Here is a 19,952-nt window from a genome sequence, read left to right on the forward strand (position 1 = left end):
TTAATACATTACTGCAATATTAAACATCCATTAAAGTTAGCCAGCTCGGGGTTGCGCTCTTGGACGACCGTAACCTCAGTACATAATCTCGTCTCTCTGCCTGTAGCATCTCCTCTATCACTTCCTTTTCTTCTTTGTTCACTGTTACCCTGGCGACAGGTGAAGGCAATCCATCATTGTAATTTTCCATTGACTGTTTACAGAGAAGCTTAGATATTCAAATGCAAGAAAAGTTATGTTTGTTTCTTCCATGGAGCCGTTTCTTTAATGCAAAGTCAGTTTCAGTTATTGCTCAGTGGAAAGTGTTTCTTGCTTTATTATTGTCATGAAAGTATAACGGTTTCTTTTTCTCTCTCAATGAATAATCCTAATGATGGTTTCTCTTTGTTTTTGTGTCCTTTAGGTAACATCAGAAACACGGAGCGGCTGAGCTATGACAAGCAGCAGAGCTACAAGATTATGGTGACAGCCTTTGATTGTGGTCAGAAGAGAGCAAAGGAGGATGTGGCTGTGCATATTGATGTCAAGCCTGTCTGCAAACCTGGATGGCAAGGTCAGAGATAAAGAAACAGCCACTAAAATGCCTTAAAGCTTCTTTATATTAATGAACGTCTGTTCCATTCAAGCCATTGTCAAATGAGTTGATACAAAGCTAAGTGAGACTTATCAGCTCCACACAACTCTCTCTGTATTTCACAGTATGATGTGTTTTGAAAATGGTGCAGTCCGGCGACTTTCGCACGCAGAAACTCGAGTGAAAATAATTAGCTCTTCTGAAGAGTCCATCATGTTTTTTTCTCCTCCTTGGCTACAAGGAACTGTGTGGAGGAGGGGTGGGGGTGGTGCGCGATCACGGAAGGCTTGTATCATGTGGATGCACTGACAGTGTTGTCATTACTTAGAATCCCTCATGGGGGAGACAGAAACTATGCGCTATAGCTTTAATTTACTTGACAGAAATATACTTACCACTATGCTGGTATAAAGTGCACTGACATATGTAGTTTAAACGTTCTTAACTGTAACGCAGTTATATCAAAATTGAAACGGACGGTGCAGGTTTTTAGCATATCCTTTCCCTTCGAGGGAATTCTATCTCATTTTAAGATGAATGTCTCTCGAGGAAATCAAAAGACCTGACAAAAATCTCCAGAGGGAAAGTTGACTGGAGTGTGTTTTTTATTTTATTTTTTACCCCTCATCCTTTCACATGCTAGCAGCTTGCCATTCGAGCCAGCCCGTCTCCCCCGCTGCTTCGCCTGTCAGCATTGACAGCATCTGGGAAGTCAGGTTTACACGAACACAGGAACGAAAGAGTAAGCCAGAGAAAGATAAGAGGGGAGAGGGGAAAAGGAAGAAGAAATAGATAAAGAAAAAGCCCAAATGAATAGGCAACTCTGGGGAGGAAAGAGAGAAATAAACTTATAGTGAAGGAGAGAGGTGATGGTTAGTTTTACAGACCTCAAAAAAAAAATCAGTTAGTTAATGAAACCCCGGTCTGCTGCAAAGCTGTGGCTTTATTATCTGAAAGCACATGATTGTTAGACATCAGAGTAAGTAGTGCTGTGAAAATCCATGAGCAGATCCCCTCAACAGTTTCATTAAAGATATATGATATAAATATGAACCATTCATGATTATTATTATTATTGTTGTTATTATTATTATTATGATGATTATATATTATTACATATAGTAGTGGGAAAGTAGTAGTAGTAGTAGTGGGAATTAAATAAGCTTCTGCTTCTTCCTATTTCTTTTCAAACATGTTAATTTAATGTTTATTTGTGTAATAGTTGTTCTTTTAGCTTTCATGTTTGAAATAAATTCATTCGTTCATTTATTCATGCATTCATTCCAATCATATCATTACTAAGCTCCAAGAAAAAGTGAGACAAGGATGATACAAAACAACTAGTTTATTGATGAACCAAAGTGTTCTTTTTTTTTTTTTTTTTTTAGAGTGCCACAAACTGTAGAAAAAAAGAGATGTATAGATACATTTTTTTGCGTTAAAAATGACAAAAATGCTGTGGTGATTTAAAGAAATTGATTTCACCTTCTCCTCATCCATCTCAACACCTTAAAGATCACTCTCACCATGACATTCACCAAAGTTGTTGCATTTGTTGCATCCATTTTTAGATAAAATGGGGAGTTTTAGAGTAGATCAGACTTATCAACAAAGGTCCAAATACATTTCCCATGAACATGGTATAACTGTACATGATGGTTTGATAGATGTTCGTCAGCTACCCTAAAGATTATTGCTAACTCGCATGCTGGATGTCTCGCTCCATGTCTAACGGCATCATATAGTTGTGTGCTATGATAAGACAAGATCATTTAAAATAGAAAATCACGTGGCCAGGCCTAATGTCACAGACAAGATTCTTTAGTTTAAGGAAAGCACATACTGAAAATGGCGTGAATGCCATTGAGGGAAATGTCAGTGCACATCACAGAGGAGTGGAGGTGCAGAGAGAGACAGTCAGTACAGTGTTGAGAAAGTTGGGTAACACTTTACTTGAAGGTATCTACATAAGAGTGACATGACACTGTCATGACACAGTCACAGACACATGAACCCTAACTCTAACCCTAACCATAACTTGTCATGGCAAAAACTTTTTTGAAGAATGACACTTAGTAAAAGAAGCGTTATGTCATAAACGTTTATGACTTGTTTATAATGTTTATGACACATTCGTGACACTGTCATGTCACTCTTATGTAGATACCTTCAAGTAAAGTGTAACCGAAAGTTGTCTGAAATGGCATTTTACTTTATGTAAATGTCATCGTCATGTACAGCAGAGCTCTGAGGGGCCATTGATGTTAGCACAATAGGCCTAAAAAAGGAGAAAATAGTCAATATTGTTTTTCGCATTCACTCGCTATTATACCCTGCTAACATCCTCATCAATGTAATCCTGTTGTAAAACCATTAACCCATAGTAGCTTGAAGCCATGAATAAAACAAAATGCAATTATGCATTCAAACATGTTTTTTTGTATACAGCCTTATTTATTGTCTGTGTGTAAAGGTCAGCCGTTCTTCTGCAGCCTCTTTTTTTGGAAGAAGGCTCTGCGGCATAAACAGAGGCTAAATACGTCTTGCTCCACCTCACCTCTCACTCGTCCTCGCCTACCTGATCGCAGTCTGTTTCTCTCTTTGTCTCAGGAGACTTAATATCATATTCTGTAGGCATGGAAATAGCTGCCAGGTGTCCACCTACACACACACACACACACACACACACACACACACACACACACACACACACACACACACACACACCTGCTCCAGTTTCCAGTGGAACTCTGGGTCTGAAAGTGTCGATGGACATTTTTTACCTGTCTCAGATACTATCTACCCCTCCTTCCTCTACTCACTCATTGTGCAAATCACCATAGCAACAAGTTCTGACACACACACACACACACACACACACACACACACACACACACACAACACATTCCTGGGGCCCGTTTCAGGAAGGAGGTTTAACAAACTCTGAGTCGAACCCTGAACTCTGAGTTGATTTAACTGAGATGGGAAACTCTGAGTTTTCGGTTCCAGAACAGCTGATTTGAGTTAGATCTACCAAGTCAGAGTAGGTTGACTCAGAGTTAAGCGAATTTTGTTAAAAACAAAGCAACACGGCTGCTGCTGCTGCAAAAGAGCGAGAATAGGTGTGGAAGAAAATTGCTTCTCAAGTCGATGTGTAAGCTCTAATATAGTGTATTAATTTCATATTTAATCACAGGTATAATATTACTGGTGAAAACTGAATGGTATTACACCTTTAATTTAATTTTCGCCAGCAATCCTGCTGGCGAAAAAGTAAGCTACTACTAATCCCATTCTGAGGTTGCAGCACCATGTCATTAACAGAATTATAATTTATAATAATTTATTTCTTTTTAATGGCTCCCACTGGTTTGTGTCCAGGGAACACTACAAAAACGTTTTAAAAACGTTTCAGAGCGAGGCAAACTTTTCTGATGGCTCTGCATACAGTGGCTTTACTAATATGCCCTGCATTACCAATGTTGAAAATAAAACTGCCGTTTGCAAAAAACATAATGCGACACAAAGAATCTGCTGGGATGTAAAAGCATCATGTCCACGATGGTGGATGTTAGTGATATGAGGACGGATAAGGTATCTACGTATCTGATCGACTGTGAAGAAAAACGATACCGATCAAATAGGTAGTTATCTGGAAATGATAATACATCTGGTCGGGCCTCAATATCATCTCCCGACGCATGTTTAACTCCCTGCGAAGTAATACAGCTTCTTCATCAACGGGATCGTCGACAAAAGGACATGCCACGTTCGAGAAAAAATCAATTTATAGTCTGCCTAACAGTTAATTAACAAACCCTGTTTTTTTTATTCAAGCAGATGACAAAACTGCGCTAAAATGCGCCTGATACAGACTGAATGAATGAATGAGGAAATGAAAGAGCGCTGTGTCAGAGGGAGGAGACTGCGAGAAACTCGAGGTTTATTGAAGAAAACCTGCTCCCGACCAGGTTAGGTTCACAGACTCTGAGGTTAAGTTACCTCTCTTTCTGAACGGGGCTGGAGATAGCGCTCTTTCTCAGGTTTCAAAACCCTCCCTTTCTGAAACGGAAAACCCAGAGTTTCCCTAATCTCAGGGTTAACAAACACAGTTTTCACTTTCACCTGCTTTCTGAAACGGGCCCCTGTACACAATCATGCTTGTGAATCCCTTTCACCACCGCGATTCAGAGTCTGTGGTACATTGAGGATAGATAAAACACCTGGGTAATGAAAATAGAACACCTGGCAACAGGACTGACAGTTATAAGGAGGTCAGCACCTCTTTCTACCAGGCCTGTCATGTTACTGGCCCTTCCAGTCTCCTTTTGACTTGGCACAGGGCAAGAATTCACCGAAAAAAAACCAAGCCTGGGTGTTTGCCTGTCCTTTTTTAAAGACCCCCATGCTCATTATGAAACCAACTACATTTCGGTGGACAGCTCTAAAAACAACAAGGTTAGCATCAAGAGGTATGTAGGTCGGACAGTGAACAGTGTTTAAAGATGTAAAAAAGGCTAAAATAGTTGTTTATTACTCGGAATACAAGTGCACATACATATTACACACTATAATTAACGGAGTTACTGTTGCTCTGACAGCTTCCCTTGTTCTCTGAATTTTGAAATACAAAAATCTTGCAGAACATAAAATGTGAGGCTAATACGAAACCTTTTTTTCAAAATGTAACCTTCACAATGAGATATTAAACAAATGCCAGAACCAGCTCCACACACAGTATCACCCAGAGGCTGATCTAAATTGCGATTCAAAGTGAACGGTTAGTGGTGAACCTGTAGTTGTTTTAGAAGACAAATGTCAAAAACTGAGGAAGGATAGGACAAAGACAGCCCTTCCCTTCAACAAATTGCTAGTGACTACTGTTTCTTGAAATATGTGAAGCAGAGTACAAAGTGTGGTGTACAATTGAGAGAGACAGGTCAAACAGAACTCACGATGACTAAAAATAGTCCATTTTGTTGTCACACCACCGTGAAACCACAACCAACATTGTACTGATGCTTAGACATCCCAGTGCGTTTGTATGATCAAGTTAGTAAGACTGCTACATACCCTGAGATAAGGTCCACTTAAGTGAAATGTTCAAAAGGACTAAAAGGAATATGAGATCTCATCCCAGCTATCTAATTTCTGAGAGGTGAGACTCATATGGACCAGTCATCAGGTGTCATTTCATATACAGTAACAATGTAACACAACATAATGTATACTTTATTTCTTACGTAATTATTTCATTCAAATAAGTAGAAAAAACAGCCATTGTTTAACTATGTGATAGCAGGTTGCCTGTAATTGCAACATATAACACCACTGACATGACTAAATGAACTACTTACTCTATAAAAACTACTAAACACATGTTGACCCTTAAAGGTTGGAACAAGCGAGTGGAATATGAGCCAGGGACTGGAAGCAGGCAGCTGTTTCCCAAGATGCACTTGGAAACGTGTGGAGGTCCTCTCTCTGGCGTGAAGGCGATGGTAGAGCTACAGACCAATCACATCGGGAAGGGCTGCGATCGGGAAACCTACTCTGAGAAGTCTCTGCAAAAACTCTGTGGTAAGTGGAGAGAAAGGAAAGGTGAGAACAAGAAATGAGTTGAAGTTCCATTAAATGCTTTGTTGAAATAGTGAGGTGCTATATAGGAGTTGGGGACGATGAGAGAGCAAAGGGTAGTAATAATAATTACGGACCAGGAACAATTTAATTCAAAGAAGAAATTGCCTCTAGACATCTTAGACTCTGCAGTATATTAATATACCAATTTCCGGCGTGCCTTTTTAATCCTGGAGAATATTTTTAAATAATCCTTTTATTTAAAGTAAAATTTGTGGCGTGTTTTTTTTTTCTTCTTCTTTTTTTGCTTCCCTAGGCTAGTTTGGACTGCAAAACAGTATACAGCACTGTCTATTACACTGTACAAACCAAATATTCCTGGTGAGAAATTAAAATGAATTTGTTTTTGAGAAAGAAAGGAAAATTGTGTTGTGCACAATGATCATTTTCAACATTTCTTTCTTTTTGACACTTTCTAACACCTCATAATTATGTAAACTTATCTAAAAAAACAAACAAAAAACAGACTCCATTTGAAATGTGTCAATATGCCCGTTCACACAATCTGGGGATTTACAGATGTAAGATTAGACTTTGTCTTGTATTTCAATGATTTGGTCTCAAAATGTGTTAAATTGCCATATTGTCACTGTATCTACAGTAGGGCCCACACAAATCTTATTTCAATTTTGGTACAGGGTAATCTACGTGTTGGCAAATGTAAGTTTCATGTAAGTAGATTCAGTTAGTAACCATGGTTATGTGACATGAGCCACAACAAATGGCACACAATAATATCAGATTACAATAGCACCATTTCTTTGTTTAATCCAGAATTCATTAGGTCATGAACTGATGTGATGATGAGTGCGGACTTCTGGTACTCAGAGCAATCACATGGTTAAAAAGAAAGTTGTGGGGAAGCAGTTTCTCTGCAGGTTGATTCTCTGTGCAGCCGTGTTGACAGCGTTGTATCGTCTGATTGGCACATCCAGGTGCAGCATCAGGCAGCACCGACCTCCTTCCTGCCCCCAGCTCTTCCTCCAACTGGACGGCGTCTCTGCTGACTGACAGTGGCCGCGACAGCGACCTTATCTACAGATTTGACGGACATCAGGCTGCTAATGTTCCAGATCATGTGGTCCCCCAAAACCTGACCGACCAGTTCACCATAGCAACGTGGATGAAACACGGGCCCAGTCCAGGACTCAGAGCTGAGAAGGAAACCTTACTGTGTAACTCTGACAAGACTGGTGAGGAAACAATTTCACATGTGCTCACTGTTAAGAACGACATTTCCACCATCGAACATGTAAGAGAGTGAACATTTGACCAACTTGGACAGAAAGTTGTCATTGCGTTTACATTAATATTTCTATATCTTAGAAACATTTCTGCTCTACTTTAGGAGTCTCACTGGGAACTACTTGATTCTTACATCCCTTTTACTGAAAAATTTTTCACTTTGATTTCCTAGTGTCCAGCGCATTAGAAACATACTATGAACATAACATGATCAAAAACATCCTTTCAACAAATTACAAGACAATTAGGCCAAGACTGGAGCCCTCAATGACAAATGCCCCTTGAAACTTTAAACTTTTCTCCAACTGCATATCTGAACTAAGCTGCCTGAACTGTGTAATTAAGCAAGCCATCTGCACATTGCACGCTCTCACAATGGTCTCACAGATGGCGTATTAGCTTACAAAATGTGTAGTCTGATCTTGTAATGCAAAACTGCAGAGTGGTTTGTGTTAAACCATCAGAATCTCATAAACCCTTTTTTCATTCGCAACTTTTTGGCTTAAGGATGTAAATGGTACCAGGAGGCTCAGTGTGAGGGCCAGATCACCAATACTGTGTGAAAAAAAAAAAAAAAATGTATTGCAACTCCCCATTCGTCTGGCTGAGCCTGATGACATCAAAGATGGGCTACAGGGTGGCCGGGTCGGCTCAGTGGGTAGAGCAGGCGCACATGGAGGTGTATACCTCGACGCAGAAGGTCCAGGGTCCGAGTCCGACCTGAGACGATTTCCTGCATGTCACCCCCCTCTCTCTCCCCTTTCATATCTTGCAGTACTTTCCATTAAAGGCGGAAATGCCCCGAAAAAATATTGAAAAAATAAAAAACATGGGTGATAGGGACACAATAACTGTTGTTGTTTTTAAAGCATTACATCTTCATAGGAACATGTCAGTATAATTACATTATTTATCAGAAGGTAAAAACATATACATATAAACGCAAAGCTTCTTTTATTTCACTAACAATTCTTTATTTTATTGAAAAATATTAGTATTCAAGAGTTCACACTGTGACAGATTTTAGCAAAATTATATGTACTGTAAAGGCAATAAATAATATTGAATTATTACCCAACCTGAAGTGAAATGGTGAAACAAAAAATGTAAACAAATTTTTTCACACCTTAGAATTGCTTAAAAACTGGTGAAAGTGTATTATTACAAACTGAATGATCTTAAATTAGCTGCTTCTGCTTTTCTGAACTCTGGTTTTCTTTCTAATAATAATCTGAGGAATCCTGCCTAGAACTCTGAAGTTCTGTTGCTGAATGAATGAAAAAGAAAAGTCTCTCTAAAGCAAAGTTGTGGACATTACTAGTATCTTGTGGAGGTTTCTTTGGGCCTAGTAGTAGATTTGTATATTTGAAAGACTGAGGACTAAACCATGTCAACCAAAGCTTCTAACAACACCACTGAGGAATATGTCCCCTTGGCTCAGGTGCGTGAATTGTTGGACCAGCAAAAAGACTTGTACAGAACTTTGCTTCACAACTTGTGTACAGACCATAGTTGATTCATCAAACAGGAGAATTGATAATCTGTCAAAGCCAGTCTATAATCTCAACGTGAAGAAAAACGACGATTGTAAAATCTCATTGACCATTACAGTATTGTCTAGTTTAATGATTTGTTTAATGTCCAAAACATATTTTCTCCAATAATGTTGGCTGATGACACAACCCTAGTTCTCTTATTTAAATTATATACTGCATATTACATTGGTATAATACGGATGGTATATTAAGGAGGGTTAGTTATCTTCAAACTGTCTCCTTAGTCCTTATTACTGTACAGTCTAATATATCTCTGTCTTTAATATTGTAATATAGTTTGGATGAGTGCTTTTCCTACTACTCTCAAATGTTTGGTCCTCCAGAATTTTTTTTTTTAGGATTGCAACCTGATCAGTCACACATCTCATCTGCTCCTCTATTTTAGAAACTCCAGATTCTTATATTCTAATATTTATGACCTCAATAGTTCTCAATTATGTGTTTTTATTTATAAGATACTTTCAGGTGAAGGGAATATTCCTGAGCAGTTCACAGGTCCATTCCTACCCACTTCATCAATCTTCAGATCTTCATCCTCCTAAATATCTCACCTGCAGAGGTCAATTTCTTTGTAAGATTTAGAGGTGCCAAATTATTCAATTCAATTGTATTTATAGTGTCAAATCATAACAGGAGTTATCTCAGGACACTTTACAGAGAGAGTAGATCTAGACCACACTCTATAATTTACAAAGACCCAACATTTCCCCCCAGGAGCAAGCATTTGGTGCGACAGTGGCGAGGACAGACCCTGACTCTTGGTGAGCGGCCATCTATGTGTCTAAATTATGGAATGGATTTTCCCACCTGGCAAAAAGCTGTTCCTCTACAAAATGACACAAAAGATGCTTAAAAGACCATTTAACTGCAGTCTTGTAACGGTGTATGTATTGTTGTCCATGTATTCATGTTTTATTTGTTTCACTTATAGTGACCTGTATTGTTAATACACTGTCAATACAGTGTATAAACCAATATCTTCCTTACAAATACACACTCATAGACATTACACACTCTAATTTTATGCTTTTAATTGGATACTATTATTATTTTTATTATATATATTTGCCATCACTTTTTGTCATATTATTTTCCGTATGTTCATTTTTGTGTTTGTGTAATTTCAACATTATTTAGGTGTAGGCTTCAAATAAGCCCACTGGGTTTTCTGCCTCTCCTGCACTGCATATTATTTCTTTCTCATTTTATGCATTTTAAATGGTGCAAAAATAAATAAAATACAACACACCTCAAGCTGATTCAGTGTATTATAAAAGCATAGCAAGTGGGACTTGCCTTTCATTGCCATCTTATACAGACACCAGTCAATAATAAAAACATAGACGTATCAGCAGAATGCACTCTGTGAACAAACTTTCGGTCATGCTGACAGCTGTGTTTTGAAGTAGAGAACCCATCTGAGGTTGCTGAAAAGAGTTTAGTCTTTCACACAGCTGTGCTGTATGACATTTTTATGGATGATCCCAGAATGAAATCCATTAAGAAAAACTTAAGGAGCAGAAGCAACCGTGTTTTGTCCTCAAAGTACATGTAGAGGGCATCATGTTGTTTATTCATACACTGCATATTGTAGACCTATGTTTAACTGTGTGCATGTGTTGGTGTCTTTGTGTGACCATGCGTGTTTGTTATCTTCCTGTTGCAGAAATGAACCGCCACCATTACTCTCTGTATGTTCACAACTGCCGCCTGGTGTTCCTGCTCAGAAGAGATTTCACTCAGGTCGACACTTTCAGACCCGCAGAGTTCCACTGGAAACTGGAGCAGGTGAGCGTGTGCGTGTTTGTGTACGTGTGCGTGTGTGCTGTCCTATTTGAGTGTGAGCATAGATTCAGGATTCAGGGTGATTTTTCTACAGCAGGTGAAGGGCTATCATTAGTTGTGTAGTGAAAGGAGAGGCTCTCCATTCTAATTACCGGAGGCCCTCCATCACTTTCTTCTTCTCGCTGCAGGAGATAAGAGGGTAGAAGACACTGTTATCCCACGCGCACACACGCAAAAAAACACACACACACACACACACACACACACACACACACACACACACACACACACACACACACACACACACACATACACATACAGAAGCATAGACCCAAAGTGGAAAGTCTGTTTAGTTATGGGTAATCGCTCACCCAGCAGCAGACCTTTATTATCTGTCATGCTTCTGGAGAGTTGTGGAACTAATTTGCAGTGAAGTTTACTGTTTCACTCCTGCAAAAGCCTTTGAGAGGAAGACCTTGCACCATATGAAGTTGCTTCATTTAGAGAGAGATGCATATAATACGGTTCATTTTTCTCTGTGAATGCCTTTCCTACTGCAGTTATCCTGCAGATATGCTCAACCCCTGAATTTCACAATACATTATGCACAGCAGGCAGGTATTTTATCGGAATATAAAGATATAGATTTTATGTTTTAGTACTCAAAGTGACATCTGTTTTTGCCCCCTGCCTTTAAGACATTACAATGCAGGGTGAGACCAGTGACTGTGGAGCTCAAAGTCTTGCTCAAGGACACCTCAGTGAGGTGGATGCTTGAATGAGAATCATCCGGCTGAAGGCCGTCACTCCAGTCCATCTAGCTCACCAGGCAGTCACTGAGCAGAGAAAATCCTGCTGTAAAAAGAACAGAAAATCCCTGGAGTCAAAATGATTTTCACGATAAGCCAATGAACGTGGTATTCGAATCTCCCCGTTCTATAGACTCTCCCCAGCTCACTAATAATGACTGGTAGATGTAAATCTACCTTTAGGATACAGCGTACGTCCAACTCATACTGAAATGATTAGAAAATGCTTCATAATTACAGCAAGCTCTTAGGAGTTTTTGCTCACTAGGCAGATTATAAGAGACTTGTATTTGTGCCCTGTATGTATGTGTGCTCATGGCTGTGTGGCCATACATCAGCATTTTTGGAAACTTGGACAATACATTTTCTTTCTTGTGGGACTTTGAGTGCTTTGCTTACTTTTTGTGTTAAATATATGAACTTTGATTTGAACCTTGGAATGTGCATTGTGTTTTGTTGGGTTTATCTTTTCGTTGTTTAATGTGTATAGGGTGTACATTTGTATATGTGCGCGCTTGTGTGATTTGACCTAGATCCAAAACTAAACATACAAAATACAACTGACCTAAACCTTGAACTATACTATACTATCTTAGATGTCAGGAGAGAGACCTGGCTGGCACCCCATATAGAAAAAGAAACAAACCAAACGGATTTAGACAAACTGTCACAGTGTGTCTACTCTGATTATTTTGGATTTATCCAATTTATTATGTTTTTTATCTCGCATGGAAAAAGTACATACAAGGCTCAGGTTGCTTGTGTTACGCTGTCATTTCTTGTGTGCATGCAAACATCCCCAGTGCATTTGCTTTATCTCTGCTGGTGCCGCTGTGTACCCTCCAACCAGGTGGTTGTTTGTTCTAGGTCAAAGGTAGATTGAAAAGTGTTTTTTTTTCAGTCCAGTGTTTTTTTTTTCTCCCGAGACCCACAGACGTGGATGTGACAAAGAGAAGGGCAGCCAAGTAGCAGACTGCTGAGTTTTCTTAGCAAACAAGCAAACAACCTCAAGACTCAGTTCTATTTCAGTCTCGCTTCTTTCCCTTATTCTCTCTCATTCTCTCTCACACACACACACACACACACACACACACACACACACACACACACACACACACACACACACACACACACACACACACATGCAGTACATAGATAACGGGGATCCTATTTGCTCCTTGAGCTGGATCTTGTGAAGGACCACATGGAGCAAGCATGTACTGTAGTGCCGTCAAAGAGAATATGTGATGAGTTACTTACCAGTACAAATCACTGCAGACTCTCATTAAACATAAATGGAAACTGGTCTAAAATACTGGAGGTTAATGAGAGAAGGGACATCATCATAGGAGCACAATTGGGCAGAATTAAGGAAAAACCAACTCTGTGATCCTCAGTCTGTGATGTGTACAGTACAGTGCAGTTTGGTGTACTCACCTTTGCCTAATATGATTTTTTATGGTAGTGACTTCCGGCATATTTGAACATGTTGTGCAGCTAACCACTATATTGGTTTTACATGCAGGTTGAAAGAGCAGTACATTTAGGGAAACTGGTTTGAAGAATTATTTTTGTGAAAACATGTCTTGCAGCTGGATTGCATTATTGACTCCAGGCTACTGCCAAAAGAGAAACGTGTGTCTCTGCCTCCTTTTTTGTGTATATTTAGGCCTCTGTTATTGTTGAGTCTCGGTGCAAAATGGTGAGTATAGAAAGAAACAACTTAATTTAGAATCTGAAAAACTGATATCAAAAACTGATGTGTGCCCTGGAGCAGCACACAGGATTTTACGTTAAAGAAAAGTCAGCACAGTGCCTTTAAAAACTGCTGCAGCCCTTTCAGATATAATATTATTTTTTTTTAAGATAGGAGAAGGTTCCTGTGGACTGTACAAATGAAGTGAAAATGCAGGCACATGCATCTTTTAAAATATTCTTTTATTTTAAATTGAGGACCGTCAACGCCAACGATATGGTTGTGGTTTGTCAATTGGATTTCATAAGATACATTGAAATTCTTCTTAAATCCATTATTAGCTTTTATCCGCAAAAAGAACAAAATTACTTTTAAATGTAGGGCTGGGCGATATGGAGAAAATCAAATATCATGATATTTTTGACTAAATACCTCGATATCTATACCGCAACAATATTGTAGTGTTGACTATTGGTGCGTTCACAAAATATTTACACAATGAGATTTTAGATAAATAATCATCAGTAATGTGCATATAATGACTAAGTGGGCAAAGGTAAATAATATAACAGTTACAACAGTCTGGTAAGTTCAGAAAATGACATCACTTTACTGTAATGTAGCCTTTAAAACCAGGAAAAGACAACACTTATGTCATATTACAATATTACGATATCCAAAATCTAAGACGATATGTAGTCTCATATCTCGATATTGATATATCGATATATTGCCCAGCTCTATTTAAATGGTCTGTAAAGTTTAACACTTGTAGATGCAAACAGAAATAACTCTCTTGTTTACTCATTCACTCAATAGTTTACTCTATAGTGAGCATCACTCACAGATGTACTGTAGTGTTATATGACATATATGTCATTTTTGCATCTACTGTATAAAGGGCATTGCATTGGGGGATTGGTAGTGCCATGCACTACTTCTTTTGATCCTATATATAGAATTGTTGATGGCACTGTATAGCGGATACGTTTCTCACTAAATATTCCGACACTCAAATGGGTCAGGGATTTCTGCCACACCTGAAACGTCAGCTGTGAAAAAGGTTTATTAAGTTCTGGTTACATGTGTGCATCTTGGCCTATGTTTTTACCCGTTTTTTGATGTTATGGAGTTTAATTTCTTCAAAGAATTCAGAGAAATACAAAGCAGTAGTTTTAATTACTTGGTAATAAAAAGTAATATAGATCCATACAGTATAAATTCATATAATTGTGATTTAAAAATATATTTTAGCTCAACAAGCTAAACAGCTTTGCAGATACACAGTACCTGATTATAATACAGTGTAATATTTTTAGATGTGATTAATTTTAGGTCTCTCTTGTCAAAGAGATCATGATCTTGACACTTCCTTAATAAATAAAACTCGCGAAGTAAGCAAGTGTTGTATCTAAACTGAGTGATATACAGTATGGCCTTATTTCCTCTGATTTTGTTAATTAATTTTAATTTGATCAAGGTTGTGATTTTATTACTTTACTTTATACATTGTTTTTCTGCAGTAACTATTTGAATTACATATCAATACTTTCTTGTTCAGCATTTCTACTACTACTAAACAAAAGGTAATGGGTAAGAGCTACTACAGTGCCTTGTGGTTAATAATGAAGACAAACTCACCGAGTAACAGACTGTTGTAAAAAGAGTGTAGTGGATTAAGGGAAGAAAGGAGAGGACTGTTGGGTGTCACAGCTTCTTACTGTCCTTGTTCCTCCATCACTTAGAAAGCACACTCAATGGCTTCCACTGCCACTCCATTTAGCTCTATTGATTTTGCAATTCTCATCCCGAGAGGGGAGAGGCAGAAGGGGATGAAAGGAAGCTGGCAGAGAGGGTGAGAAAAAGAGGCTTCCATTTTCCACGTTGATCGAACACACTGAAGGAATGTCCCATCTGACAGAAACCTTCACACACACATCTACAAGAGATCACTTATTTTGGGAGTGTATATGTGAACACGCACACACACACACACACACACACACACACACACACACACACACACACACACACACACACACACACACACACACACACACACACACACACACACACACACATACATACATATAGGATGCCTATTTTCATTTACTGTCCTTGAGTTTAATGAACCTATCAGTTCAGTACAGCGGTTTAAAAGATATTCACCCACAGTCAAAAGGTTCCTATACAAATCAGGATTCATTCTTTGAATGTCCTGTAAGCCGAAGATGGTAGGAATCGGTCAAACATGCAAACAAAGGCACACAAAGCAGAGGAGGGAGGGAAAAGTCGATAAAGAAGAAGCCATTTTCCCCTGTCTGCACCTTTTGATACTATTCCTACAGTTAAAGCTTAAACAGCTTTCTAAGTTTGCCACACATACTGTACATTAGTAAGATAAAGAACAAGCGTGTGTGATGTGGCATTAATTTAAACCATTACACATGAGGCGGTATTTACTCACAGCAGGGTCTTTTATAGAGTATTTAAAAATCTATTGTAACAGAAGGTTAAGAGTTAAGACAAATACACAGTATTTTTCTCAGATTTCTCAGATCTGAGATTTGAAAAAGATTAGTTAAGGACCAAAGATGTATTTGCGTTGGAAGCTGTTTGGCAAGAATCCAAGACAACTGTACTATTGACCGGGCGGATCACGTGTTGTGAATCACCATAAACTTTCCAATTTCACCAATTACACCGCTGGGAACAGCTGGAGGCCCCCATTATTTATCATTTATGTCAGAGTTTTATAGTCGTGACTGAATGTTGAAGTACAAAATCACCCTCATTGTTTGTCCATACAACATCTACAGTGGGGAAAAAAAGTATTTAGTCAGCCACCAATTGTGCAAGTTCTCCCACTTAAAAAGATGAGAGAGGCCTGTAATTTTCATCATAGGTACACTTCAACTATGAGAGACAAAATGAGAAAAATAAATCCAGAAAATCACATTGTAGGATTTTTAATGAATTTATTTGCAAATTGTGGTGGAAAATAAGTATTTGGTCAATAACAAAAGTTAATCTCAATACTTTGTTATATAGCCTTTGTTGGCAATGACAGAGGTCAAACGTTTTCTGTAAGTCTTCACAAGGTTTTCACACACTGTTGCTGGTATTTTGGCCCATTCCTCCATGCAGATCTCCTCTAGAGCAGTGATGTTTTGATTTTCTATGGGGTTGAGATCTGGAGACTGGCTAGGCCACTCCAGGACCTTGAAATGCTTCTTATGAAGCCACTCCTTCGTTGCCCGGGCGGTGTGTTTGGGATCATTGTCATGCTGAAAGACCCAGCCACGTTTCATCTTCAATGCACTTGCTGATGGAAGGCGGTTTTCACTCAAAATCTCACGATACATGGCCCCATTCATTCTTTCCTTTACACGGATCAGTCGTCCTGGTCCCTTTGCAGATAAACAGCCCCAAAGCATGATGTTTCCACTCTATGCTTCACAGTAGGTATGGTGTTCTTTGGATGCAACTCAGCATTCTTTCTCCTCCAAACACGACGAGTTGTGTTTTTACCAAAAAGTTCTATTTTGATTTCATCTGAACATATGACATTCTCCCAATCCTCTTCTGGATCATCCAAATGCTCTCTAGCAAACTTCAGACGGGCCTGGACATGTACTGGCTTAAGCAGGGGGACACGTCTGGCGCTGCAGGATTTGAGTCCCTGGCGGCGTTGTGTGTTACTGATGGTAGCCTTTGTTACTTTGGTCCCAGCTCTCTGCAGGTCATTCACTAGGTCCGCCCGTGTGGTTCTGGGATTTTTGCTCACCGTTCTTGTGATCATTTTGACCCCACGGGGTGAGATCTTGCGTGGAGCCCCAGATCGAGGGAGATCACATACATACAGTGGTCTTGTATGTCTTCCATTTTCTAATAATTTTCTAATAATGCTCCCACAGTTGATTTCTTCACACCAAGCTGCTTACCTATTGCAGATTCAGTCTTCCCAGCCTGGTGCAGGTCTACAATTTTGTTTCTGGTGTCCTTTGACAGCTCTTTGGTCTTGGCCATAGTGGAGTTTGGAGTGTGACTGTTTGAGGTTGTGGACAGGTGTCTTTTATACTGATAACAAGTTCAAACAGGTGCCATTAATACAGGTAACAAGTGGAGGACATAGGAGCCTCTTAAAGAAGAAGTTACAGGTCTGTGAGAGCCAGAAATCTTGCTTGTTTGTAGGTGACCAAATACTTATTTTACCAAGGAATTTACCAATTATTTCATAAAAAATCCTACAATGTGATTTTCTGGATTTTTTTTCTCATTTTGTCTCTCATAGTCGAAGTGTACCTATGATGAAAATTACAGGCCTCTCTCATCTTTTTAAGTGGGAGAACTTGCACAATTGGTGGCTGACTAAATACTTTTTTGCCCCACTGTAAGATTATCTGCCTTATCTGCCTGTTATTACTATGCTTGTTGTGCCATGGCCTGTTCTCTGTCCTGTGTTGATTAGAAGCCTCCCTTTGTTTTTGAGGAGATTAATTGGATGGTGTTAGTGGCATGTGTTTGTGAGAGTGTGTGAGAGCTCATGTTTGTGATACTGTAGATACCAGGAGAGATTGAAGTGCCTATTCAGTGATTTAGTTCCACCTCAAACACAAGAGACTAACCGATGAATGTTTCAGTTCAATTAAAGTTATTTGTGATGTATCAATGCTGATAATGTTTAGAATGCAGCGATGGAGTGCAAGAGGACATATCTGTTCACCACACAGGTCTTAAAAGAAATATTAAAGTGATCTTGTAAAGGTCAGATGGCCATTTCCAAAACCATCGCCAGTGGCACTTTTTGTTGTTGTATGAAAGACTCCCACAAATCCATAATTTCTTACAGTCAGCATCATGTGTTCTCTGGCATTGCTGTGTTTATTTACTTTTCCAGATTGACGTTGTTTGCTATGAATCACTCTAATTCTGCAAGTCACCCTTACAAGGACTCAGCATGCAGCATACTTAGCGTAAAAGAGCACAAACTGGCAGTGATGAAACATTTTTCACTTTTCTGTGAGAGAAAAACATAAAAAGACAAAGAGCAACAGAGAAGATATTGAGCATCGCCTCCAGCGTATACATTGTGTGTGTGTGTGTGTGTGTGTGTGTGTGTGTGTGTGTGTGTGTGTGTGTGTGTGTGTGTGTGTGTGTGTGTGTGTGTGTGTGTGTGTGTGTGTGTGTGTGTGTGTGTTGCTTTCTAGCTTCTATTTGTCAAATGACCTCATTTGAGAGCTCAGGTGTACTTTGGGCGCTTTGGGCGCTTTGTGTTTCCTCAATATAGAGCTGCTGCATCTCACTACATGTATATATGTCTTTGCAGTGTGAGACTAGAGTGTGTGTTTGTGTGTGTAAGAGGCAGGGGGCTTAATGCCATTACATGCAGACCTGCTGAGTAACATAAGCATCCCGTCAGCATACTAATGTATTGACAGCTTGTTTCGTCCATCTCGGTATTTGCTGTTTTCTCTCACTCTATCTCAACCCCTCTAATTTTGTGCCTCACTGCATGTCTCTTTTCTAACTCCCGCCTTTACCTTAAAGGTGAAACTTAAATAAGTGTTGAGAATTCCTTTTCATTTCAAACAGACGGCGATTTCAAAAATCCTGCAGCAAAACATACATTTAAAGTAGACCTTAGAATTGGGATAAACAACAGTAGTAAAAGCAATTTTGTGTTTCCTGAGGATATTTATGTAGTAAGGTGCAAGTAGTCCAAAGACTATATCTTGCAGATGAAATAGTCACGTTATTTTGATTAATTGATTTGTGTACAGGTCACGATTTTAACGTTTATTTCATGTACACATCACGAATTTTGAACGTGTACAGGTCACAATTTTCTAACCTGCTCTGGGGGATGCAACAACGGGGAAATGAGGCGCCACACGCCGGCCACAACAACAGGACGGACCGCCACATGTGGGACGCGATCCCCGGGCGCATCCCCAGGCGCGAACAACGGGAAACAAAACGCAAAGCCCCCCCCCCGTGGGGGGGTCCCCCCCCGCCGGCGGCCCCGCCGCCGGGGGGGCACACAACAACGGGGAAATGAAACGACACAAGAACGGGACGGTTGTGGTTAGGAAAAGAAGAACGGGGAAAAGAACCGTCACACGCAGGACATGCCGACAACAGCAGGACGGTTGTGGTTAGGAAGAGAATAACGCGGAAAGGAACTGCAACACGCGGGACGCGATCTCTGGTCTCCGGGGTGAAAGTCCTGTGTTGTTTGACCCATCCGCCACCCCGACCAACCTCCCAGCGCGGACTTTCGCCTTATCAATATCGCTACTCATCTTTCTGTGATCACGAAATATGCTTCCCATTGAAATACATTGCTTTAAAATTCGTAATCACCACACGAAAAAAAACAGCATTATCGTGTCCTGTCCACGAATCGATAGATTCAATAACGTTACCATATCACGAACTGCCATGAGACCTGGCGTGAGACCGGGTCGTGCAGATATTCTGCCTTTATCAACATACTCTGAAACCTGGTTAATAGTTAAACCCTTGATCCAATTTCTACATGCATTTTCTTTTCAACTAATACAAACCTCCATTGGGACGTTATTCCGTACAGTTGTGAGTGTTACATGGCCTGCATGACAGTATACGGCCTCTTACATTAAGTTTGT

The 19,952-nt window shown here is 39.6% G+C and overlaps 1 protein-coding gene across 1 annotated transcript in view; it reads left to right on the forward strand.

The window, feature by feature from the left end:
- Nucleotides 1–19,952, forward strand: part of clstn2a (calsyntenin 2a) — a 199,879-nt gene that overhangs the window by 136,049 nt on the left and 43,878 nt on the right. The window contains exons 6-9 of the mRNA XM_039815057.1: nt 404–553; nt 5,969–6,154; nt 7,147–7,404; nt 10,679–10,800. Of these exons, the coding sequence (XP_039670991.1) occupies nt 404–553; nt 5,969–6,154; nt 7,147–7,404; nt 10,679–10,800 (716 nt within the window). The remainder of the gene's footprint in view (nt 1–403; nt 554–5,968; nt 6,155–7,146; nt 7,405–10,678; nt 10,801–19,952) is intronic.

Source organism: Perca fluviatilis, chromosome 11 (genome assembly GCF_010015445.1).
Source record: "Perca fluviatilis chromosome 11, GENO_Pfluv_1.0, whole genome shotgun sequence".
Taxonomy (NCBI): domain Eukaryota; kingdom Metazoa; phylum Chordata; class Actinopteri; order Perciformes; family Percidae; genus Perca; species Perca fluviatilis.